The sequence below is a fragment of the Tamandua tetradactyla genome, chromosome 3, assembly GCF_023851605.1.
Source record: "Tamandua tetradactyla isolate mTamTet1 chromosome 3, mTamTet1.pri, whole genome shotgun sequence".
Classification (NCBI taxonomy): Eukaryota; Metazoa; Chordata; class Mammalia; order Pilosa; family Myrmecophagidae; genus Tamandua; species Tamandua tetradactyla.
This window is the reverse complement of record NC_135329.1, coordinates 185,059,230-185,082,421: the sequence shown is the minus strand read 5'-3', so window position 1 is coordinate 185,082,421 and position 23,192 is coordinate 185,059,230. Positions and strand designations below refer to the sequence as shown.

The following is a 23,192-nucleotide window of genomic DNA, read 5'->3' as shown; positions in this document are numbered from 1 at the left end:
GTGTGGATGTAGTGGGCACATGCTTTTATGGTCTGAGCAGCAGCAATTCCTCCCTCTTCTGCAGTAGCAGGCTAACGTTACTTTGGAGGAGACATTTCTTCCCCACTATTAGTTCATGTAGCACAGATGAGGCTATTTCTTTACTCTCCCACTACCCCATCCATTGTGATAGAGTTGGGTATGTGACTCATGCCTGGGCATTTAGTATCAGTGGGCAGGTGACCAATCAGTTCAATGATTTTCAGGCCCTGGATCCAGGCTATTGGAAAAGAGGCTTTCTATGGTAGATTGTGAAACCTGACTTCTGGTGACCATCATAAAAGAAGTGCCTGCTTGAGTATGAAACAACACAAAGGAAGCAGAACTAAGAGTTAGAAAAAGGTTCCTGGTGACATCTTTAGAGTGCCTGGATCCAGTCATGCCTGAGGCAGATATTCCTGTCTAGTGTCACTTGAGCCAATACATTTCCCTCAGTGCTTAATACCATTTGATGTGGATTTTCCAATCCAAATTTGGAAACCCAATCAACACTTGCAATGTTAGCCTCCTGCTAATATAGTAATGATACAAAACAAATTTCCTATTTATTAGTGGAGCTCATAAAATCACCTAGTGGAGGTCCTGACATATAGTAGGAATTTAAAAGATATTAGTCACCTTCCTTCCCAATTTTTTTTTGTTGTTGGATCAAGCAGTGCCCTTATTCTCTCTACCTCTATCTTCAGAAAAGAAGAAACAATGTAAGACTAGCAGTTGGGTGACAAGCAATTTTATTTTGCAAAACAATCACTATACAGCAACAAATACATTTGCAAATTTGATTGAAAAACATGAACTAACTACAACCAGCCATTGAAGAAATGCCTTTCTATTGTAACAGGCTCTAGAATTATCAGAAGAAAGAAACCCCCCATAGATTTGTAGCGGTTTGTTGGAACTTTGGAATCCCAGCATACAGAGTATACTTTTTGTTGATTTTTTTCTTTTTGCTAAAGTTGAAGTGGATTTTTATGATTGATATTTTCCAAATTTGAAAATAATTGCAGAGGGACTTGGCCTCAATCTACACATCCAGGCTGAAATTCCTAGGTGTAAAAATGCAAACACCAACACTGATTTTCATACATCAGTCTTTGAAGGAACACCTAGAATTTGCCTTCATAGTCATGAATTTATTTTTGCTACTCAGACCATGAATAGTTTCTTTTCCTCCTTTTTTTGTGGCATGAACAATAGAAAAACAATAATTTCAGTTACGTCAAAGTCAACCACATTCAGATTATTTCTCCAATAGCACTGATATGATGTTATATTTTGGCTGATGACCCTCTGCCTGATCTAGTCATGTGTGACTGTGTGGAGAAGGCCCTCTACGATCAGTAAGTACATTGTTCCATTTAACAACTTTCTCTTTTCAGCCTTATTCAGACATACCTATCTGGTGTTACACAGGTTTCTTTCTTATGGGTGGGACTTTGGCCCTTTACCCTGCTGGAACTCAGCAGGTGAATCCAGAGAGAGTTGGTTCCTAAATGAACATGGCCTGTGAAATTCATCACGAACCCAGATCTTTCCTGCATTATGGTAAGGTACTCAATTCTCAGTAGCAGGTGACCCAGAGAGAGTGAGTTCATTGAAGAAGTTGGCCTTTTAACTCTTCATAACTCTGGATTACTTATTTATCATTAAACAGGTTTTCAAAGGCAAAAACCAGAGAGAACCTGGCATTAGTAGATCTAGAATTGGAACTATGAAGCTTTAATTTCTAGATCAGCGTATGTGTATCCCCACAAGAGTGGTGTTCAAAAAGCTTAATTTGAGTCGTTATCTTGAGAGTGAAGGCAAGATGGGCTCTACCCCTTATACCCATAAGAAGACATTTAGCCTATGCTTTTTTTTTCTTTTTAACCTGGGTAAATAATCAGTTTCTTTTTGTTAAATGTATGAAGAATCACAATTTCATATAAAGCTAGGGCATTTATTCATTACAATAACTTTGCTGTGATTAGACATAAACATTTGTTTTAATGCCTGATCTAATAACTTAGTACCTTATGTAAACTTGCTTCTGGACATGATTTGTTAGAAACTGTGTTTTAAAATCTACAGTGAGTTCATGTCTTAACTTTTACAGAAAATTTAAACCAGGTTAAAAAAAACAAACTTGATTCACAGGTTAAACCTGTTCTAATCAGCTGTTAACTTCTTTCCACAGAACCTTAATGACCATCTAACACTATCAAAACATGTAGGGAAATACTTTAAGTCTCCGCACAACTATTCTATTTTCTGGTGCATTTCAAGGGAAGCTGATGAAGAAATTTATTGGGTTACTCAAATCAAACCTCATAGCAATTACAAGGCAGAAAACAGACTTGTCTGAAGACCTACTCAGTAGGATTATCATATAAAATAACTCATTTATAAATAGTTTGACGTGTTTGCCTGTGTAAAACCTCATAGTTGAGAATGAATGGTGTGGGTTTGAATGAGGGCTCTCTTGTGGCAGTCACATTGGTTGTACAATCCAATGAGTCACAAAATGGCATCTCCATGTATCTCCCAGTTTCTGCATCCCTGATTTTTTGTCTTTGATGCTCCCATACTTCCTTGGTGCCTTAGTCCATGTTCATCATTTTGTCCTTTAAATGTGGGAATTGATTCAGCTCAAAAGGATCAAACACCTGCCTGACCATTTGCCTACCTTGAACTATTGAGATCTAGTCTACCTGCCGTGAGCAAGAAAAGAACAGACAAAATACTAAAAAACTTCCATCTAGCCTGGCAGTTCATTGTCCTATTCAGGCCATTGACTATGTCATTACCTACGCATAAGTCTTACGGTGAATAACCTTTGAAAGGAATTAACTGATTTATGATTTCTAGACTGTATATAAGGTCAAACAGTATTGTCGACTAGCAAATAAATACCAATCCATACTGTGTTGCTTTAAAAAGTGCAATGTTAGAGCTATGAAAAAGTTGATTTAGATATCTACATCTCACAGCTTCTCAAAATGCTATATTTTTTTCTTTGTGATTTAGGGACCTTCACTTTGGAAGCTAACAACTATCAGAGAACTTAATAAACAGCTACTTATTGAAGAATAAGATAAAATGTCCTGAATTCCCACTGTGATTTTCAACTTTAGCAAATGAAAAAAATAAAGAAATATTAAGAAGGCTGTTTCACAAATGATTATAGTAATACAAACCCAAACTATTCCATGATTCAAAATGAAAGGAATTCATAGTCATAAACCAACACGCTGTAGACCCTTTTATGTATAACTGGACCCACCCCCACAAATGTCATGGTGAAACAAAGAAAAATAAAATTTTCTAGCATCACGGGAAAGACTTGTATCTGGCACTAAAATAGGGTTACGGCTTTGAGTTGTTACGGAAAGCAACTTCATGCTAAAACTTTTTGTTTTTTTAATGTCACTTTTTTTTTACATAGGGAAAGAACCCTGCTAACATCTACTTTCACGTACCTAAAATTGAAACACCGAAGGGTGCAGGAGACACAGATACTGTGAATAAAGAAGTATAATATTCAAGTATATGAGGAAGTATCACAAATGGCCACAGAGAAATATATATATATATTTATATCTATAATACTGTATCAAACAGATGGAAAGGGGGTATGAAACTGGTACTGTGGACACAAATCTAGCCGATCAACTGATATTCTAATCAGACATAAGCCTATAGTAATGAAAGTGCTTCATTCCTAAGAGATGCACTTTTACACCACTTCCTTAACCACAGCTCAAATGCTTTGTAACTATTTTTTAATTAGTTAAATAACTTATTGGATTCACTTATACTCTGATATAATTATCCAGGTCCCAAATGTTAATAACTTAATTGAATCTTTCTTCCCATTTATACAAAATAACACTAAAAAACTTGTTATTTCTTCCATGCTCTTCCTTTTCTGCAATCAGCTTCCTTGATTTAATTTAACCTGTAATAAGTTATAATGAGCAGCTTTGATCTTTTCACCCATAAACAGAACAGTGAAAAGAGCAGCTTGGATTTTCACAAGGCCCTTCAGATGTAGTGGATAGCCTTCAGGCACATGAAAGGTAAAAATGCAATTGGTAAAATCATAATACTCCATGCAAAACAGAGCAGAGCAAAAATAATTGTCCAATTGTACCCAAGTAAAGCCAGTGTCTTCCAGTTTGCAAATGCACATTAGGTCAATTTCTGCATATACTATTCATTTTTTTTTATAAAATTGTAACAATTGCTACAGTTTGGGGTATGAGATTATTTTATGGTTTGCAAAGAATGAATATAACACCTGCTCAGAGCCCACTCCTGCCAAGAGCTCATGCCTAAATATTATTATTTCAATGCTAAATGAGAAATATTCACAAGCCCTGCTTAGCCAGTGCAGCAGTGACATCCTCAGCTAAAGTGGCAAGCTGAGGGGATTCAAGCAGGTTGATGCTTCCAGAAGAGGAGACGTTGCTGAGTCGTCGGGGTGATGCCACACTGGATCTGCCTGGAGACTGGGTAATGATCTCAGCTCCGTGATCTACACGGGCCTTAGCATGCTCCCTGAAGTTCAACTTTTGGCTGTCAATCTGTTCAAGACAAGCATCAGTATTTGTTAATTCAAGCATCTTAACTAGCCCCTAGCCCTTTCTGTATATCCCAGAGCTGATGTTCAGCGCTGCCATCCCATTTCCTACTTGTCCATGTACTTAATCTGAGACCCCATTTTGATGAAGAATATTTTAGAAGGATTCAGAGAAATGACAAGATTAGTTCATGACCTTGTTTCTTACCTTGACATTACCACCTCCAGGTACATGATGAGCATTGTCAAGTGAACCAACTTTGGCTTGGGCCTTTTCTTTGAAATCCAGTTTTACACTCTCAATTTTCACACGCCCACCACCTATGAGAGTAAATATGCTTTTATACCTTGACAAAATAAATCTTATATTTGTGGTGATAATTTCTCAAAAATGATTATAGTAGATGTGTCATAGCAAACCACAGACTTAACTAACTCTATTATCCCTCTGGCCATAGATCTGAAAGGACTTAGACTTTCTAGTCTATACATTATGCCCATCCCATTCAAGATAATGGGAAAAACCATCTTTTGGGTGGCTTTATATATTAATCCATTCTCCTTTATCCACATCCATCATAAGAAGTCATAAGGAGTTTTTCTTATTATAACAACAACTCTGAAAATGACACAATGAAAATATCCTGTTTCATTCTTTCTAAAACTTGGAACATTTAGTCTCTTTTGCCTAAGGGAGCAAATTAAATTGAAGTGAGACTGTTCTGTATTCTGTAACAGGTCATTTATTCAAAGATTTTGGCTAGAAATGGTACAGATTAAGGCAATATGTTCATTTGTAACTTTCAAAGCCAATAGCTTGGCTGACTAAACTAGAATCAGGAGCTAAGTTGTTTATAACTAGCCTTGAGAGCCTTTCATTTTAATTAACATATGGAGTGTTAGGAAGAGAATCTTAGGAGATCCTTTTCTTGTATAGATGCCATTGGTACAATACGACACTGACTTTGATGTGATAACATTGAGACAGGGTTATAGCCAGGCCATCTTGCCAAATGTCTGAAACTCAAGGATCTCCTGATTGATGAGGGTACAATGTGCCTTGCTCAGGGTTCCAAATGCCGGGAGTTTTATACTGGGTGGGTTTTGTTGTCCTTCAGCTCGTACCTGACCACTCCTGAATGCCTGCTGATGTCTTTGACCTTAGAGATTAGCTTTCACTTTCATCATCTATTGGTTATGGCCATAGGCATTAATCTGACCTTTATATTACATCATTATTGGGATTTTGATTTGGGAAAAAAAAAACCTAAGGGACTTTACAGAAACATGGGAAAGACTTTGCAATGTTAGATTCTCAATGCTTATGTATCTCTGCAGAGCAAAGAACGAGATCTGTTCAGTCTTGACAGGTCTCTTAAGCTTTGTGGTATTTTTCCCATACAACACCTAGATATTTATATAAACACTCAACTGCCTGGTCAGGGTATCTTGAAGTTATATGGTTCTATGGGATTACATTTTGAAGAAATATCCATTTATTCTCCTGAAGGCTCGGGATGTGCATGGTGTCATTTAATTCATACTTATAGGAGATATTTAGTTGTTAGCCCCACAAAATATGCTTGTTGCAGAGAGTGTTGTTCTTCTAATATTTAACCTGGCCAAGTGGGTCTCAGTTTATGACTGTGATGGGATTGGTATGATTCATAATGACTCAGAAAACATACTTATCTTGATTAGTGGTTGGAAGATGTTAGGTTTCCAACTAGATGAGGTCAAATTTCTTGGGGTTTTACTTTTTTTTGGTAGCCTCAATATGTTCTCAAGCTTTCTTTTCTGATTATAAGTTATGTCAAAACAACTGTTAAATTTTTGTTAAACTATCATTTGAGAAAGAAAATATAACAATATAATATTGGCCCAAAATATATTCAGAAAAGGAAGTTTGAAAAGGCCGTTTTTGTTGCAGTCCTACTAGATATTCTCATGTAACTGTCAGCAAAGCACATTTGAATTCAGAGAACTATGCCTTTTGGTTCTAAAGAATTCTGGCATCCACAAGGACCAATAATTGTGAAAGATCATAATCTTTATCAAGCTTCATATGTCCTAAAGTGAAGTTAGAAGAGTGAATATTCCAATTTGTGCCCCCAAGTGTTAGGGCTGTTTCTTTTGTTTTTTCTTTGGCTATTTCATATCAGTTTTAAGTTTCGGAGATAACTTTGTGAAAAGCTTGCCATTTTCTTGGAGCATTGTGCTTCTTTATGAATTTAGTAATTTTATTCAGTTATTACAGAGTAAAAGTTAGATTTAGAAATAGGTGTGCGTCCATGATAATGGTCTTTTATGACCAGTAAATCACACACAGAATGCTTCCTTGGGTACATAACATTTTTCTGTACATCCAATCCTTATGTACCTTTGACTGTATATTTTATTATTGAAATTAAAGAGACCAGTGTTTTCTTTTGGATTCTGGAAGAAAATAAGCTGTAATGCCAAATACTTCAGTCATGCTGTTGACTTGGCAATGAAAAGTCAACCAAGTATAAAGAAGCTTGAGTTACAGAGAGGGGAATTGTGAAATTATACAGTGTGGGACCATGTCTCTGCTGGCCATATGAATAACAGACAAGCTAATTCTACTGTAAGCAATTCTGACACAAGTGAGGGAGTTCCCAAACATGCAGTTCCTGCCTCTTCATCTTGTTCTTTGAATACTCTTTATCTGAAGTGGAGCCTGGTTTCCAGACATGTTTCCAATGCATCCATCAATTTTGAAAGTTATCCTAGCCCACCTTTGTTTTTCAGCTAATAAATTCTTCCTAATAATCTTCTCCTGACCAGAAATCTTACTGGTCAATTGCTTTAATATTTTGTTTCTGATAACATTTGACACAATCATCTATACATTAATAGTCAAGTATAGATAGTTAAAACCATTACTTTCCTCTTGTCCTATAATTCAATGAGATTTATAAATTGTTTCAAAACATCCTTAAGAAAATTACAAATTTGATAATTTATCATTATTATATGTCTACAGAGGTAGAATTAAGCAAAAATATATAATAATCAGAAAAACTGATTATCATAGTATGTTAGCATTCCATTTTAAAGAAGAGAAAAACTCCAGCAGGCATAAATATATATTCTGTTTTGGAGCTACTAGTATCCATGAGATACCCTGAGAAAACAGAAGGGTCCATGGAACAATAAATTGGAAAAATTTTGCATTCTACTGAGGATTTATAATGCTTAACTGACTTAATAAAGGATCTGAGAAATTCATCAGATAATTAAAATGGCTCCACTTTGCTTAAGCACAATCTTTGTTTAATGTACTGCAGAAGGGCAGTTTCATGAGTGCTGCTTTTAACCAATGTTATTATGTGTGAATATATGACTACAGGTATTTTATAGAGTATATATTTCAAAAGAACTCCAACAGATATATTGAATATATAGAGATAAACTCATCTTCTATGCCTTTTAATTTTTAACCTGTTCTATGACATAAAGCTCATACATGGTAATTGGGTTCACCTGTCCAAATGAAGATGCCTCGCCATGTTTCTATTAATAAAAGGAAAAAATATCAGGATTGTGAAATCCTCCCAATTATTCCACAATAAAAAGATGGCTAGTCAATTTTCTGAATCCAACTGAGTATTTCTCAAACTTCTAAAAATTATTTATTTACCTGGTCTGTGACGGATGTTCTTCAGAGAGCCACATTTTGACGTGACATGGCTTAAGTCTATCTTCTTGGTAACAATTTGTACCTGTGTGGGCCAAATTAAACATGATTAAAATAATTTAGACATGGACAATCCATCAAACTCATACAGTGTAGAAGCACACCCAAAGTCACGCACATAAGAACATATCCAGAAACCCAAACTGAAGTACATGCGCACACATAGGAAAACAATCTCCCATATGATTGAATTGGAAAGAAGTACCCAAGTACCCAAGTGAAAGAAAATCCTGAAATAGAAGAGCTCATTAGTAGAAAACAGATCTTGCCACAAAGGACAGAAACACTTGAATTAATACAGCAAGCTTCCACTCAAGAGAATTAAGCATACCATGCTAAACGTTTCCATAAGCACAGAGCCAAGAAGAGATGAATTATTTCATAAAAAGCAATTTTTATCTAAAAGCAACCCACATTGCTCATAGATACAAGAAGCCAACACTGTTTTAAGGTACAAGAAGAACAAAGTTATAACGGAGCTTTCCTAAAATGCTGTGATTTCTTGGTTAACTAGGATTTTTCTTGCCTACACTGAAGTAAAATGATAGCAATGTTTTTTTTCTTTGTGTTTTATTGAAAATATTTCCTTTCTCAATATTTGAAAAAGTGCTTTTTGATGTGTCGTCCATTGTCCATCTGCATCAGAAGTACACAGGAATTACTGAATCAGACACTCTGGGAATAGGGTCAAGGAACCCGCATATTTCAACTAGTGAGTCTTCTACAGAGGAAAGCTGAGATTATTCTTAAACTTTCGAATAGTCCAAAGTTTATTGGAAGCTCCCCAACTTATTTTGAGATCTTTATCCTGATATATCCTTTTTCACTTAGGTTTTTTGACCAACAGTACCTGCAGGTCCATTTTCTGATACTCTCAATTTATTTATGTGAACTGAGAATGCCTCTGTAAGAATATCACATGGACTTACTGTCAGGGAGACAGAGAGGAGGGCAACCATCAGTGTAAATCTTGACCTTAAAGCTTAGCTCAGTGTTCTTCAAGGAGCTCAGCAAAAATACTGTGGACTTAATGATGATGGAATTTTTATGTTCAGTGGAGCTGATTCAAGTATCAGGAGATAGCTCCTGGTAGAGGGGTCTTACTTGTCTCACTAACTTCACTGTTTAACTCCTTCTCTGCCCAAGTCAGGAGCAAGAGTTAGTATAGAGGGGATTTTGGATTTGATATTCTGTAAATTATTTGAATCATGTTACTAAAACCTGAAGTTTAGGTGGCAAGATCTGTAGAACAGAGTTAGCCTGGTTCATCTTCTTCTATTCATATTTTATGAAGAACCAACTTTACTTTAGCTTGAGTTTGCCTGACCATTTCAATTTTGTCTCAACCACATCTTTCCCTTCCTCTCAAAGGATATTATTTCCACTAAATGGATGAGAAAGAAAAAATCCCATTAAGACGAATTTATACTGGGACTTGAATTCTTTCATTTTGAATTATAGATGAACCATGCTTCATCAGTTTTGTATTATTCCAAATGATACCCTGACTCATGAAGCATGAAGCACTGGAGAGTGATATTAAATATTTTGGGTATTTTCAGTTATATTAATTTTTGCCTCAAAGGTAAATGGAGCTACAGAAGTGTGTGCCCAGCTGATTTTTGTAGCAGAGACAAGAGGAAAAAACTTGAAGCAAAAGACTACCAAATTAAACTGGCAAATGAAGTGGATTTGCCATCCCTCTGAAAACCATGGTGCACAACATATAGATTTTCTTTCCCAGCTCAAAGTGAGAAACTCACTGATGACTGTACATGGAAGGATGGGAAGCCCATTACTGAAAATGCAAGGCTGACAGGCCGCCAGATCAGGTTGGCATGTGGAACAGCAGTGAGAAGGGGGAGTGAGGCAAGAAAGGAAGCAGGATACTGGCTGTGTAGGTGGTTCCATACAATCAGGACAGCTTTCTATTAGAAGCTTTTACTTACATTTCCGCCCCCAGCAGAATGTTTGATGTTATCCTTGGAACCACATCTGGACTGAACCTTGCTAAAATCAGTCTTCTTGTTTAAAATCCTAACCTAAAAGGAATTGAAGGTAACTTCACTGTGCATTTTTCTTTCCATATGCTGGGTATAGGGAATCAGAATGGGTAGCACCAAAGAGATTCCAGACTCTGTTCCACCTATATATTCATTTAGGAGAAAGAAATTAATATTGCCACTTAAGAGCAGGTCTGTCACTTAAATATAAGCTCCCCTTCTCTTGCACCTCCAAGACCAAATGCTGAGAGCCTTAGGTATCCCAGCTATAGACAGTTGTTATCCGGAAACAACTAGAGGGATATGAAAAATATAACTTGGATCATCTGTGATGGGGAGGTCTCCAATGTAGGGGGCAACACTGGGAGTAGGGTTCACTATATGGAAGATCCTACAGCGTTCAGTCCAGGACTTCTCTGCACCGCACCCCAGCCCACTCCTCAAACCCACAAATCACCTCATACATTTGACGTGACTTTTCTATTAGTCCACATAGCAAAAGTGAGGCCCACATCTGGTCTGGCTGAATACTACAGGCCCGGGTTCTCATTCATCCAGGGGAAGACTCCTTAGTTTCCCAGATGGGTGAACAGCAAAGTTCTGGGCTTGCTTAGTTGTAAGAGCTTTATGATTCCCTTGCAGGTTTAGCCCAGAGGGCTTCTGAAGGCTCCTCTCTGGCAGTTGCTCCTGAGCAGCCATTACCCTTGTATGGTCAGTGTGGAAGTATTCCTTCTGCTTTTAGAGGCAAGATAAACAAGGTCCATTAGTTAGGTGACTTGCACTGGATCCAGGTTTTGCTTGTGTCCTGAAGATTTTGAGGTTAAGTATCTTACTTCTATTTTCAGGAGGTCATTCATCTTTAAAAAGACAACAAATCCATATCTGAAAAGTCATTACTAACTTTGTTGACTTCTTTCATGTGTTCTTTGAAACTTGCACGTTTTGGAGAACACGTAAGCAATGGAAGTATGGAGAAAAGGAGGCTGTTTTTAGTTGGCTGGTTGCTTTACTTTTCTATGCTTTTCTCCTAACAGTTAAAGAGAAATCATGTTTTGAATGCATGAGAGGATAGCTTATCCTCATATCAAAAAAAATAAAGACATTTTTTCCAGATATACAGCTATCTTTAAGAATGGGATTGCATCTCTTGGTATTTGCAAAAAGGAATGAAAAATTCAGAAGAATGTTAACTCCTATATGTTTTTTTCTTTCTTTTGCATGGGCAGGCACTGGGAAATTAAGACTCCTGTATAACTTTAAACTAGACAGAGCTTGAATCCTAGTGCCTGCCTAATACTGACAAGAAAGCTTATCCCTTACAGGGAAATATCACTGATAGTGCTCATCAGTGACTCAAGGGAAGGTCACTTGGAATTTGAATTCAGAAGACATGATTATTGACATATTCTTTAGGGCATAACAAAAATTCCAATTTAAAAAGGGAAATATCAGAGAGTCTCAATCAAATAATAAGTGTAGTTTTACTGCAGGAGTTTTAGATGCAGACAGTTTTAAGCCAATAATGACCATTATATTTCAAACCTTATAAGTAAATTATTTTCAGAAAGCAACTAATTTTGATTTATTATTCCTAATAATGCTTTAATTTTCCATGAAGATGCCACTATTTTGGCCATGAAACAGAATTTATCTGAACTCTTTTACTAATCCATGGAGGTATACAGGCTTAGATATTTTGTCTATAGATTTTAATTCAGAGATCATTAGAGTACCAATCAAGTGACTCAAAACCAAGTGATTAAAATTAAAGGTTAAATGTGATGCATTCATTGCAAAGTGGAAATTCCCAATTCAGTTTAACATTTAATCAACTGTTTGGCTTTTTTTTTTTAATTTCCAAAACAAACTGTTCAATTCTAATGCAGTCACATAGCCTGCATTAGTCAGAGATGATCTAGAATCTTAAATTCCAGAACTTAAAAAGTTGAGTTCTCTAGATGTTTCCCACATTTTCTAGAGACTCGTGGAATTTTCTAGTGAAACCACTAGCTGGCCATTTTCAATGGTAGACTTTTCTCAACCTGTTTCTGCTCACCCCCACAATGTAAAACAGACCTCTGATATGCATTTAGAGGTCTTTTTACAAATTTACATATTAGCAAATAGCTTCATAGTATAATGTTTTTGTCTAAAATGAAGCAAAGTACAGTAGGATAATTATAAATGGCCCTTGAACACCCCTATTCACCACCTGCTTGATGGTTGAGTAGAGAAAAACAAAACCACTTTGGGGAGTGGGTATTTCCTTGCTCACTCAGATTTATGCTCTGTCTCGATGACTTGCACTTGAGCACCTACCTAGTCCATCTGACATAAATTTATGCCTAGCAAAATTATAAATGACTTCCCACAAAGATCTTTAGGGTCATTTACAAATAATTGATACCTTAAAGTTAGTTCCACAAATAACAGCAGTCCATAGGAAACATTTCATAAAATGGAAAAATACTACTAGAATAAAAACATAAAAAAAAATAGAAAAATAAAAATATCCTGCTGTGAGTGATAAGGCTTTATCCTAGATTAGTTTTTTTGTTAAAGCTTTGAGTTTTACCTCTCTGGCCTCTATGGATGGACCTGAATAAAGACTAATTTTCTTAGGAAGGAATTTTCACTGAACTTTTATTTTAAAAGCCTATATCAAAGGTGAATTCTTTTAACATCTTAGACTGTCTAGAAAAAAAAATTAACAAACTTCTATATGACAAATGAACAAATTTTCCTTAACAATGAAATGGAGGAAAAAATACTTGACTAATCATTACCCAGGATTATTTCCAAGCTACATTATAATCTTTTTCAAAATTTTCCTATGAAATTTTTTTACTTGCCTTACAAAATGTGGAAATTTGAAAGTGCGTGCCAGTCTTTTCTTCTGAATACCTCATGTAGAAGTGAAAGGTCTTTTACCAGACAACTGGTTCTTCTTGCTAAAGTTTGCACTCTTCAAAATCCGCTCCCCACCCCCTCACCCCAAAACTCCCCACTCAACTCCCAATTTCTTGTTGACTGAATCCAGGAAACCAGGGTTCACAGCAATCCTACTTTTCAGCCTTCTTTTTGTTATTCTTTATATAGTTTACATTTTGCCCAGATTGGGTTACATTCTATACTTTAAAGACCTTCTTTACATTTTGAAGTTCATCTTTGTGTTTTCATTATGTTATTACCTTTTTTTCCTGGAATGTCCTCATTTCAAGTGTAACCAGTAAGAGTATATTGTCCTTCAAGGCTGAGCCTAATTAATATCTCCAGTAGGAGGCCGCAAAATAGGATTTCAGTCTCAAGAGTTTTATGCAAACACTGGTAACTGACTTCCCCAAATAGCTGCCTTTTCATTCACATATGGATCATATGAACATGGAGAATTATAAATTATAGTTCACATAATTGAAGAATTAGTCAGAAAATTATTTTATTTTACTTTTAACTAATGGTACCTATTCTTTCACCAGGCCAGCAAAGAACACTGTAGTTTCTTTTTAGATATTCCTGTTAGCGTCTATCATGTTGCTTCAATTGAAATGATCTGCCACTGTAATCTCTCTGCATATGAGTTTAAATACTTATTTAGAGAAATGAACAATTCTTTCCCAAAATAGGGTCATTCCAGGTTAGGATAGGAAGACAAATGCAGGATATGCCTGAAGGCAAGAACATATCTCTCTTACTAGAGATTAGTTACAAATATGAAATATGGAAAACAAAGTAAATACAATCCTAACTTATGATACGTAGGAAAACAATTTTTAAACCAGAGGAATTCATCCCAATGTCAACTTGAATTTGTTAAGCAATGAGATTTTGACTTTAAAAAAAAAAATTTACACTGTGTTCTAGTTTGCTCGCTGCCAGAATGCAACACACCAGAGATGGGTTGGCTTTTAACAAAAGGGGATTTATTTAGTTAAAAGTGTATAGTTCTTCAGAGAAAAGGCAGCTAACTTTCAACTGAGGTTCTTTCTTACATGGGAAGGCACAGGGCGATCTCTGCTGGCCTTCTCTCCAGGCCTCTGGGTTCCAAAAACTTCCCCAGGGTGATTCCTTTCTGCATCTCCAAAGACCTGGGCCGAGCTGCAAGGGCTGAGATGAGATATGCTGAGCTGCTTAGGCTGTGCTACTTTGAGCGCTCTCATTTAAGCATCCAGCCAATTAAATCAAACATCATTCCTTGTAGCAGGCACACCTCCTAGCCAACTGCAGATGTAATCACCAACAGATGAGGTTCACATGCCATTGGCTCATGTCCACAGCAACTGAACTAGGCACCTTCACCTGACAAGGATGACACCTGACTCTAACTACCACACACTAATTCTGCTTTCTTTATCAAAGAGCCCATATGCTAGCTTAAGGTAGAGAGGTATAGAGAGTAAATGAAAATCCAAAGGTGTGGATTCTATTCTCAGCTCTCTCTCAATCTTGTGCTAAACCCTTCAAGCACCCTCTAGATATGAACCTCAGCTATAGCATCATTTCTTTCTTCCTCCACCTGAGGCTGCCCTAGAATCCTCTTGAGAAAGGGCAGTGGACAGTGACACTCAACTAACTTCCCCTCTACATTTCAAGGGTTTGGCTTCTATGGTTTGCATCATTTCACTCAAGTCCTTAAAATGAAATCCTCCTTTGCTCTTGCATTACAAAAAAAAATACTTTTTGGTCTCTGTCAAATGCATTTCCCATTCCATAACAATAAATTTGAATGAAAACTATTTATCTACACTCGAAAACCCTGACATTTTTAGAGTAGATAAAAAAACAAAAAAATACTATTGTTTTATTACATCAGGTATTCTTGAAGCTGAAAGTTCTCTGGCACAGATGATGCTCTTCAAAGATTCAACTCTGGTTATATGCATTCAGGAGTACATTCAGAATTTTAATCAATCCTGCTTACCATGCCCAGTAGTTACTTCAGAACTCTCTATATAAAATACAAACAATAAATATATTTCAATACATATTTAAATATAAACAATAGTTTATAACAAAACACAATTCCATGGAACTAAAAGATATAAATAATTGGGAGGGCCCATTAGGGAGTCAGCTCAATTTTCCTAAGCAGGTTAGACCAGCACAGAAAACAGAACCACATTGAATAGATAATGAGCCACATAAAGCTGAAGAATATGGAAAGAACTTTTCAGTGGAAAGAACATAAATGAGTTTAGTCCTTCAACCTGTTGCTAAATGTTTTTAAATGGTCTTTCAATGGAAGCTGGATGAAAGTTATGAGCACAACAGTTGAGAGTTACAAAAACGAGCAGTTGATGAGTTTTCTCAAACTCATATACCATAAATTCGTGATGTCACATTTTTTTAGTGATATAAAAAGTTTAGTTTCATTTTTAAGAAATTCTGAAGGATAGTGGATCAACTTAGTTTTAAAAAGTTTGTTCAGTTTGAAACAACTTAAGATTCAAGGCTTGCTGTCATTACTTGGCTTGTTAATGAACAGCAAACAAAAAGGAACTCTACAGGTCTCAACTCTGTAAACACAAAGTAATATTTTTTCCAGTTATTAATAAATAATATTTACAAAGCCTAGCTCCAAACTTTTCATTACACTGCAAAATACACTTGAAGTATAGTTATAAGATTCTACTGCATAAAGGCAGGGTCCCTGATCTTACGGAGCTTTCATTTTGATAATGATGACTCTGATAAAAACAAAGAAATAAGTAAAAAAACCTTGTCAATGTAGTGAAATTTATTTCGATGAATTGTTTTTCTTTATGCTGGGCTGACTAACAGTATTTTAAAGCTCATGGGATATTTTATTACTCCTCTTATTTACTACTTATTTGTAGCCCTAAGGGCGTGAGAAGAAATGGCCTGGAAAAAACTTAACATTAAATAAGGGCAACAAACTAGGGTAAGACAAGTGGAGAAGAGAAAAAAGCCTCTTTTCTACATAGGCTGTAGAGATCCTGTCTTATTGTCATTCAGTAGTATCCACCCCACAGTCTTAGGAAATGTTTGATGAAAGGATGAATATGTAAACTAGAAGAAAATCTAAATGAGCTTTAACCCCTCCCTTTTAGTCTGTATAGTTTATAATCATGCCTGTATGTTAATAGCACTCAGTAGACCTTCACAGTGGTATCATTCATAATTTTGTACAATGGGAAAAATCTGTTTCACTATAATTCATTAATTGCCTTGAGAATTAATTTCATTTCTTCTTGAATATAAAATTGAAAAGTAAGTTTTTCAAATTAGCAGGTTAAAAAACCAAAAAATGTTTTAGGATAATGCCTACAAATTTAAAAGAAAATACAGAAAAGATTTCACTCTTCTTTTCATTCATTTCATTCCCTCCTCTTCCCTCTCTAATGCTTTTTCTTCCCCAGCTACATTCTTCTTCCATTTTGGAAACACTGCATTCTTTTCTATTTTATTTTAATCTTACACAGTTTTATCACGAGCACATGAAGTCTATCATAGTACCCACACGAATGTGTTTTTTACTCTTTTTGACCAACTCCAATAAAAAAATGCTATCAGAACTCCTATTAAGTAGAACCATGGATTTGAGAACTTAAAGTGACCTCATAGTCCAGTGCAATGAGATGATGCTATATATAAAAACTAATATTATTTTGTTGCTTTTGTCCCACAAACAGGGAATCGAGGATCAGAGCTGTCAGTTTCTAAGGTCACACAATAACTAAATAGATGAGCTGGACAAAGAATTCAGATTTTAAATCCCAGTTCAATATTCTTTTAGAAGAAATCCACTGTAGTTCAAACATGGGAAGTTTCTTTGGGTAATAATTGTAATGGTGTAAGACATTCACACTGATTTAAGAATGTCACTAAAAGCAATGCATGTACACTCATTCAGCAAATATTTATTGAGTGCCTACTATGAGCTGGACGCTGAGGACAAAATAGACCTTGTTTCTGATTTCATGGACTATATAGTCTAGATGGCTAAATAAGATAGATGTTAAAAAAATAATATACAATGATGTACTCAGTTACAAATGAGGTGAGAAGCATTGGCTCATCCATGAAAAGATGTTATCAGAGGGCATATTAGAAGGCATATATTCAAGGTATATGTAGTGTGAAGGCTTCTGTTTCTTATTCTGTGAAATTGAGATGGATGGATCAGAACCAGATGAATATCTGAGACTCTGATTTCCTTACTTCTATGAATTCATAGAATTGGGGGAGAGAAATTAGATTGCTTTATCTCTAAAAACTCTAAGGACATATTATATAGATTGCTTGCTCTGATGGATTTATCTTAAAAAAATATATATGATGCTAGGGCAACACTGACATGGAAGGTAATAGGTTGACAAGATTCTATTAAGTTTTTTATATAAAAGATGACTATTGTTCTTTTCTTGGAATAGGATGACTTGCCCAAAGATGCTTAGCTGACCTAAAAATGTCTGCCTATGGACATGTATGAAAGTAAAAGTGCATGATTCATAAGGCAATCAATCAAATCTACAGGCATGGCCTTGCAGAGATAAAACCACCTTATTCAATAAGCTGTAAATAAAAACCTCTTGAAACCACCTTACCAATAACTTTCAACTATCACAAGGTTACATAAAGTGGTGCTTTTGATAATGGTCTTCATAAGGCTGGTAGAGAAAGAAATAAGAAACCAATTCTTATCAAAACATGTAGGAGTATTCCATATACATCAAAGTACCTATGAAATGCCTGACCCATAGAAATGATAAAAAGCACTATCATTGAGTTGCTGCCTAATTTTTTAATGCTACAGGTTTAGAGAAATTGCTTCTTTTCTTTTATTTTCCTCTGCTTAAATCAAGCAGCTCTGTTCTTGTAAATCTTATATTTTTTCTAATATTTAGATTTTATGTATTTTGAGGAGAAAGTTTAAAATCAATATACTTGATAAGATAATCTTTCCCATGCCTTGAGTTAAATTAATCCAGTTCACTAGGGCAATTCCATGACTGTACTTGCTCTTTCCAGTAGAATGAATTTATGTTTAAGCTGAAAAGATGAACTTTATTGCTTTCTGTAAAGCTCTTCGTATCTTCAGCTAGCCTATCTGTTCCATTAGGCATTGATTTATCTCACTAAACCGAGCCACTAAACTGAGCCTCTTTGACAACAGAAACTTGGACTTTAAACAAAAAAGTTAATAGTCATAAGCATTAAAACCATATATATGGAAGAGCAATTAATGTTCAAATTGGGGGCAAATAATAAAGCTTTCCTTTATTGAGGGAAGTTGTTGAGTTCCCAAGACTATACAGTTTTTGTTATACATTTGTCCTCTTGATTCTTAATGACTTCATAAACTTCAATAAACAATAAAAAAATTTTAAATCCAAACATTTACATACAATCTAACTACTCCAAATGGTACAACAGAGTCTGTGTAGATGAAATTGAATTATTGTTACATCTTCAAATTTATTATCATATTCACTAATGAAAACTGTATTACTATTTTGTCAATACCTACAGATCACATATCTCTATTATAAAACTTGGCTCCTATACATAGTTTAGCTATTTTTCTGTCCTTTTCAAAGATTCTGGGCTGGAAACTGTCCATTTGAATATCCTAGGGTAATCAATTTGCAGTTTGGAACATGCCTTTGGCTTCAATTTCCCCAACAGCATTCATTTAAAGATCCTCAACTAGGGTCTTTGGCACATCTAACATAAAAATCCGATTCAGTCATTCTATAAAGTAGGAACTTGAGCAATCCATTCAAAACTTCCAGTTTAACATGTAGGGAAGACTAACTCCTCAGTACCTACTTTAGAAGACTATGTACTGTAAGAAATGTTTAAAAGGGATGGCATGATGCGGTGATTATATGCTTTTCTTATAAGAACAGTTCAACTGCAATACATCTCAACTTCCCCATTAATTTCCCCTTCACATTTAATTGCATTTTATAATCTATCACCAAAGAGAAGGCAAATATCTTGTTTCTTACACTGATGAGGAAATTCATAACTTCATCAACTCTACTGTTGTATATTTTCTCCAAGTCATCTGATGCTGAGATAAGATAATTTTACAGATTAATACTTGTAGGATGAAAGAAGAGATTTTCTTCAAATGACACTGTGATTTTCATACTATTTTTAGTCTTCTGTAACTTTTGCACCATATGTCTTTACTATTCCTTAACTACCATAATTACAACACAGTTTTAGTTCAGCTCAAAAGAATAACACATTGTTCCATTAATTTTATGACTTATCAAATATGGTAGAAATCAATTAAAATTAGACCCCAAAACACTTACAACCTGATACAATTAAGAAGAAAATAAAATAGTTTATTTTTCATATTTTTTGAGCTGGTTTAACTTTAGAGATTCCTGCAAAGCTGAGGCTGAAATCACCTTTTTACGTATATAACTTGAAGAAATCCTTTGAATAAAATCATATACTGTTAAATGTCCATGCAAATTATATCAATAACTTTTCCCTTTTTATTAAATTATTTTTTTAGTTTCAATAAAATACTTTAGAGCTAATTTGTATGCCCCTGGAATTCTAAAAATAAGTGGAAGTAGAGAAACTCCACACAGATAAGAAGAATACTAGGAAAATAATATTTATTTTATAAAAAGAGAGTTAATTTAAAATACATGTAATAATTAGTCTATTTTAAATGGAATCTTGCCAAAAACTAAAATGATAAGCTTTCATATTGGTACTAAATTGATTTTATTCTACTGCTCTTTTAAACTACATATAAATATAAAAATAATATGACATCTGGATATCTCCCAGAACCTAAATATATATCCTTCCTTTGGAAGTTTACAAAACTCTGATGAATGCAAGAATATATGATATTTGGATTTTCTAATATATGATAATAGAATTTAGATATTCTTTGTTTTTTTTGAGGGGGAGGGAGGCTTAAAAAGGGTTTATAATAATTTATATTTTAAATAACTTTTTATGGAAAAACATCTTTCTATGATTATTATTATTACAGAATGTTTTAGCTGTTCTGAAAAGGGCATATTAATCCCCCTCTTTGCTCCCTCCAATCCCCCCCCAATTACACACAACATACATAGTTGGGAATTCTTGAACAGAAACATAATGTGACTGCAAAGAAGGAAGAAGAAACAGTGAATTTTTGTTTCAACAGTGAATAGGAGTCCTTGATAGCTTTACATTTTGGCAAGATCTCTCTTCTTAACCTGGTTGAAAATGCAAGGTAGGACACCATAAATCAGCAGCGGAAAATAAAAGAGCCAAGTAAAAGTCTGACAAAAAGAATGCTAAAGTTAAAATAAAAAGGGTTTCTTAGGATATTGAGAAAGCATTATCAAGTGTGCCCATGTACAAATGAAGTTCTTGCTTTCTTCTTTCTTTCAAGGATGAGTATGTTCTTTTATTTCCTCATTGATAAAAAATATTATCTATCCCATGGGTAATGTCTACATTATTGGGTATTACTTCTTTCCAGACTAATTGCTTTGTCTAAATATATGAGTGAGAAGAAAGGAGTCATAAGCAAGAATCAGGAGGTCAAGGCACAACTCAAAGGCTCCTGATTGAAAAAGATGTGAATGTTTCCTCTGGAGCTAAAGTTAAAGAGTTAAGAGGAGAACTTTAAAAATAACCCCTTTAATAAAATTACTTTAAATATAAGTTTTAAGACAACAATTTTATTCATGAGAGTCATATGGAGCTGTCTATTTATTATCAACACGGATAGCTGCAGTTTACAATGTTAAGGTAACAGCAGCCAAAGAAGAAACTTGGTGAATCACGCTCTGATTTTGGACGAAACATGGGCAATGGCTGAAGACGTCATGAGATCCTTAGGGAAAAAGGAAGGAGATGAAAGTGGAAACACTAAAAGATAGTCAAATGAGTTAGGAGCCAGGATCCTTTCTATTCTAGATGGAAGACTCAAATTCAGATCAGAAATGTAAATTTACTCTCTCTTAAGTTAAAATCCACAAAGTGATTGAGATACATTCAAAGATCTGTTAGGAAATCACTGACAGAATGATTCTCTTACCCAGTTTAGTCAATTTTTATTAAATAATAACCAGAAGGAATGGACATGGTTGAAATGGATCTATGATTCTCATGGATAATATCCAAACTTAGATAATGTCATAACCAGCAACTCTTCAACACATCCACCTTCCCTTTATTTTAAAAACTCTTATATAAGTAAGAGTTAAGAATCCTCATACACAATATAAAGAAAACCTAATTAATGGGATTTTACATATGGTAACAAATATGTCTTCATGTGATTCTTACCTGCCCGCCTTTAGGCTGGTACTTGATGTTGTCTGTTGAACCGATTTTGGACTTGACATTCTTCAGGTCTGGCAGTGGTTGATTAATAAGCCGCAGCTGCTTGGGAGTAGCAGGAGATTTTGGAGGAGTACGTATGATGGCCACTTTCTTCTCACTCGGCACCAATATGGCAGACTTGGGGGTTCCTGGTGTGTGAGGGGTCCTGGGGTAGCTAGGGGTACCAGGGGTACCTGGTGTGCGTGAGGAATAGCTGGGTGGAGTGCCAGGAGTGATGGCAGTTGATCCAGGGGTAGTGGGTGTTGAGGTACCACTTTTTCCTGCTCTACGAATTGGCTCTGACCCTGTGTTAGAAACAAGACAAAACCCAACCCACAGCATTAGGAAGTTCTCCTCAAGGCATCCTTCTTCCCACAGATTGTTAGAGCTCGTAATGCATTTAATTTCTAAAACATTTAGAAACATTTATGAATTATCACAATAACCCTCAAAAAGGTAAGAACCGCCTTTCTTCAGATTCATAACCTGGTGACCTTCTTCTTTACCTGGATTTGCTGTTAATGTGAAGATAAAACTGGGTTATTCTCTTCACATGAGTGTGTCAAAAAACATTTTCTACTTGTGCGATGGTTAAGGCATATGGATCTGCCTTTAGTTGGAAAGAGTCTATTTTTAATGTTCTATATGGACTCATATTTACTGAAGATTGCCCGAATGACATTCATTCAGCAAATTCATTGTGAGATCCAGATGGACCCACAACATCAACCTGTGTATCCAGATAACTCAGTTTTGGCCTGTGTAGAATGGTACTTATTGAATTGTATTTCAGCTTATACTGAGTAGTGATGTGATGTACTAATGTGTTTGTTGAAGGCTGATCCACTATGTCATATATTGTTCTACTATATTATCTATTGTTCCTGTCATAAGGAAATTTCTCTCAGCCCTTAATACCAAAATTGTATTTCTCTCCTTGGAAACTGGGATGTTTTAACCACATATGCATGGCAAATATTTTACTTGACTGTGTTTTCTCTTCTGCTTTCATCACTAGGTTGGAGTCAAATCAATAATCCATCACTGCCAATTATACAGGATATCCTGAGATGTGTTCCTTTGCCTCAACTTCATCTCAGTCTCATTTTATTATTCCACCCCCCTCATTTTTGTACACTATATAGTGCTCATATTATCTTTATGAATGTAAGCAGTTTTTATTGTCATTTCAAAGCTTATCTTGAAGGGTGGATGATATAAATAAAAGAATAGTACTGTATAGATTTCAAAGCACTTTTATGAATACATTTTCATTTGATAACACAACATATGTGTTAGGGCAACTATTATTATTCTGCTTAAGAAATGAGGATGTTGAGGCTCATTTGACCAGGTGGTAGCTAAATTCTAATCCAGATATGATATTTAGCTTATGAGAATTCACATTTTCAAAGTACTCAAATTCCCCCTGCAATTACTTGCTTAATATTTAACTGTCTCCTAGCTCTGTATGCAGGTAAGATGATAGGGAGACGATGTAGGAAAACTGCTTGCTTTTATAATTGTTTTTATACTTGTAGCTATTGCT

At 35.3% G+C, this 23,192-nt stretch overlaps 1 protein-coding gene across 32 annotated transcripts in view; it reads right to left on the bottom strand.

Moving 5' to 3' along the window:
- Positions 1-758: 758 nt before the first annotated feature.
- The window catches only part of MAP2 (microtubule associated protein 2), a 331,538-nt gene continuing 309,104 nt past the window's right edge, over positions 759-23,192 (bottom strand). For 17 of the 32 annotated variants that reach the window (XM_077154924.1, XM_077154920.1, XM_077154933.1 and 14 more), the window contains 5 exons: positions 21,608-21,948; positions 10,271-10,363; positions 8,265-8,346; positions 4,809-4,921; positions 759-4,604 (listed from right to left, as the gene is read on the bottom strand). In XM_077154924.1, coding sequence (XP_077011039.1) covers positions 4,389-4,604; positions 4,809-4,921; positions 8,265-8,346; positions 10,271-10,363; positions 21,608-21,948 — 845 coding nt within the window. In that variant the 3' untranslated portion in view covers positions 759-4,388. The other 15 variants (XM_077154931.1, XM_077154937.1, XM_077154932.1 and 12 more) reach the window with 3 other exon arrangements.